Genomic DNA, 3,808 nt, shown 5'->3' on the forward strand with positions numbered 1-3,808 from the left:
TTTAGGGTTTAGGGTTTAGATATAGAAGGGGTCACTGCCGACAAGGGCCTCGTTGCTCCGTTCCGTAGGACAACATTGGGCTCTAAATGTGCCAACTTTGGACGTTTAATGTAATTAGTCTAATCAATTTAATCAAAATAAACACAAAAAACAAGAAAAACAACAAAAGAAAAGTGTCTAACTATCAGGGAGGACTATAAGGACGGTGACGACTGTCGGCGACGGATATCGATTTTCCGCCTCTAGTAGAACTCATAAGAAAAATAACGTTGGGGGGGCGTGACACCCCTTAAAATACGTAAAACAATGTGCCTAAGAATAATAAGGAGTTAGTTTAAGTGGAAATTATCTGCATAAAATTCTATTTCTTCCCTTTAATTGCTTCGGTGGCGACTAGCGGTGCTCCGAGCGGCGGCGCGCGTGTGCTGGATGGTCGATGCGGGTGATCTGCCTATCTTTTATGGTTAAATTGGATTTGGCGTTAATAAATAAATAAACATTAAACATATTAGTAGAAAAAGCAGCAAAAAGGTCTAAAAAGCAGCTATAAATAGCCATATTCAGTGGTGCGATCGACCCAACAGCTATCGGCGGTTCGCTGGCGAGTCACTGCTGAGGTCACTCCCCCCGTAGGCAACGGCGAGCAGTTAGCTGCAGCTGTTGCGCAGCTAAAGTTATTTGTGCTGCAGGTGCCACAATTCTTGTTTTCTTCTATTTACTCGCCGAATCGCAACACCAAATACTTGTTTTGTTGTTGCGTTAGGTGTTCGTTTGCTTGATTGTTTGATTATAAAGGCCTACTACTGCGGTGTCCCTCTCTGTGAATAGTTTGCGTACCTCCTATACCAATATCTTATATTGTAAGATGGCACCCATCTTTATTAAGGGCCTCGGTGCCCTCATTGCTTTAAGTGCTGTGAGCACCAACTCTGCAGCAGCAGCAGGAAGTGGGAACAGCAACAGGAACCAACTTGGTGCTGCTTCTCGTCCTTTCGGCTTAAGAGGGTCTCTCTTGACCATAGGCAATGATGGCCGTCTTAACAGCAGCAATATTGGCAGCAGTGATAGCAGCAGCAGCAGCAGTGGTGGAGAGCTTGCTGGCCTTGACGAATCTGCTACCATCGAGCTTGCTGCCGTAGCTCTATCAAGCATAAACACCTTTTGGCTGTCTCTGTCTCCTGCAGCACGTGACGAGCTGCTCAGTGAGGTGATAACCAGCACCACCACCACCACTGAGGAGGAGACAGAGGAAGTAGATGATGGAAACAGACTGTCATCTGTAGGCAGCAGCGGAAGCAGCAACAGCAGCAGACCCGCACTCGGCCGCCTTCCACAACTAAGTGGACTGTTGGGTAACAGAAACCGCAACAGAACAGCAGAAGACGCCGCTCTTCTCCGTGTGCTGCAGCGCTTAGACGACAACGGCAACGGCAGCCACAGCCACATCAACGGCAACGGCAGCGGCAACCGCCTCAGCATCAGCAGCACCAGCACCATCAGTCCCTTACAGGACGACATAAGCAACAGCAGCACATTAGCAGCTTCTGATCTCGATATATCTTCAACTGCAGCAGTAGATCTCCTGAAGTCTACTCTCCCAGCAGAACTCGCCAGCAGCAGCAGCAGCAGCAGCAGCTTAAGCAGCAGCGACTCTGATGATCTGTCACCCGAGTTGGTCGAGTTGGCTATAATTCAGGAGAGCAGCAGCAACGGTAGTGAGGAAAATGCATTAGAGAAGCTGCAGCAGCAGCTTGGAGATTTGGATATAAATGAAGGAGAAGTAATTCTTGCCTTCAGAGCATTCGTCCGTCGCTACAAGGATTATCTGCAGCAGTTCGACCATCAGCTGCAGCAGTACGTACAGAGTGGCGCCTTCGAGCAGCAACTGCAGCAGCTTAGAGATGCTATTCAGCAGTACGAAAGAAAACATGCAGCAGCTATTGCCAACAGCAGCAGCAGCGACGATATCAGCAGCAGCAGCAGCAACGATATCAGCAGCAGCAGCAGCAACGATATCAGCAGCGACAGGAGCGACATCAGCAACAGCAGCGATATCAGCAACAGCAGCGATATCAGCAACAGCAGCAATGACAGCATCAGCAGCAATGCTGACAGCATTAGCAGCAGCAGCAACGGAAGCATCAGCAGCAGCAATGGCAACCTCCGCAACAGCAACGGAAATGGCAACCTCCGCAACGGCAGTGGAATTAGCAGCAGCAATGGTAGCCTACGCAACGGTAACGGTGCCAGCATCAGCCATGAGGAAATAGCAGAGAAAAAAGAAAAAGAAGAAAAAGAAGAAAAAGAAGAAGAAGATGATGATGATGTTGAAGGACAAGGAATAAAAGAAAGCAGAGAGGAAAGAGAAAAAGAAAAAATTGAGAAGAAAGAAGACAGCAGCAGCAACGGCAGCAGCAGCTCTTCTACCTCCACCGCTGCACCAGGAGAAGCCTCAACTCGTGAGGGAGAGCATCTCAGCAGCAGCAGCAGCACTGAAGCCGCAGGCAACAGCAGCAGCACTGCAGCAGCAGGTGACCACCTCAGCAGCAGCAGCACGCAGGCACCCCGCCGCCGCCTCAGCGCTGTAGACGAGGACGAGGAGGAGGAAGAAAGGAGAAGCAGCAGCAGCACTACCACTGCAGCACCAGAGGAACTGTCCAGCACTCTTGCTGGCATCCTCCGCATCAGCAGCACAGAAGCAGCTGACCTACACCGCAGCAGCACAGAAGCAGCTGACCTACACCGCAGCAGCAGCACTGCAGCTGACAAGCTCAGCAGCAGCAGCAGCACTGCAGCAGAACACCGCAGTCTTGGAGAAGAAGAGGAGGAGGAGAGCAGCAGCAGCAGCTCTACTTCAACAGCAGCACCAGTTGAATCTTCTTCAACTCTGCCTCTGCCTTGCTTCCTCCGCAGAAGCAGCACGGAAGCAGCCGAGAAGCTCAGCAGCAGCAGCACTGAAGCAGCCGACAAGCTCAGCAGCAGCAGCAGCACTGCAGCAGAACACCGCAGCCTTGGAGAAGAAGAGAAGGAGAGCAGCAGCAGCAGCAGCACTGCAGCACCCGAGAAGGAGGGCATCAGCACAACCTCCACTATTGCACCCAACTTCCTTGACTTCAACCGCACAGAGGAAGGAGAGCACGAGGGCAGCAGCAGCACTGCAGCAGCCGACAAGCTCAGCAGCAGCAGCAGCACTGCAGCAGCACGCCGCGTCCTCGGAGAAGAGAAGGAGAGCAGCAGCAGCAGCAGCAGCACTGTAGCACCCGAGAAGGAGGGCATCAGCACAACCTCCACTATTGCACCCAACTTCATTGACTTCAACCGCACAGAGGAAGGAGAGCACGAGAGCAGCAGCAGCAGCACTGCAGCAGCCGACAAGCTCAGCAGCAGCAGCAGCACTGCAGCAGAACACCGCAGCCTTGGAGAAGAAGAGGAGAGCAGCAGCAGCAGCAGCAGCACTGCAGCACCCGAGAAGGAGGGCATCAGCACAACCTCCACTATTGCACCCAACTTCCTTGACTTCAACCGCACAGAGGAAGGAGAGCACGAGGGCAGCAGCAGCACTGCAGCAGCTGAGCACAGCAGCAGCAGCAGCACTGCAGCAGCACGCCGCAATCTGCGCGTCGAATCTGACGTGACCAGCAGCAGCAGCTCTACCTCAACAGCAGCACCTGGGGAGTTCTCTACTCTTGCTGCTATTATCCACAGCAGCACTGAAGCCGCTGACCACCTCAGCAGCAGCAGCAGCACCAAGGCCGCTGAGCACAGCAGCAGCAGCAGCAGCAGCAGCAGCAGCACCATCGCCGCCTAA

The 3,808-nt window shown here is 52.6% G+C and overlaps 1 protein-coding gene across 1 annotated transcript; it reads left to right on the forward strand.

Annotated features, from left to right (window-relative positions):
- Positions 1-865: 865 nt before the first annotated feature.
- On the forward strand, positions 866-3,808 carry EMWEY_00016000 (hypothetical protein, conserved; the record flags this gene model as incomplete). The annotated part of the gene is made up of 1 exon (XM_013479678.1): positions 866-3,808. The coding sequence occupies one exon, from the start codon at positions 866-868 to the stop codon at positions 3,806-3,808; it is 2,943 nt and encodes a 980-aa protein (XP_013335132.1).

The sequence above is a fragment of the Eimeria maxima genome, genomic scaffold, assembly GCF_000499605.1.
Source record: "Eimeria maxima Weybridge genomic scaffold, Emw_scaff129, whole genome shotgun sequence".
Lineage (NCBI taxonomy): Eukaryota > Apicomplexa > Conoidasida > Eucoccidiorida > Eimeriidae > Eimeria > Eimeria maxima.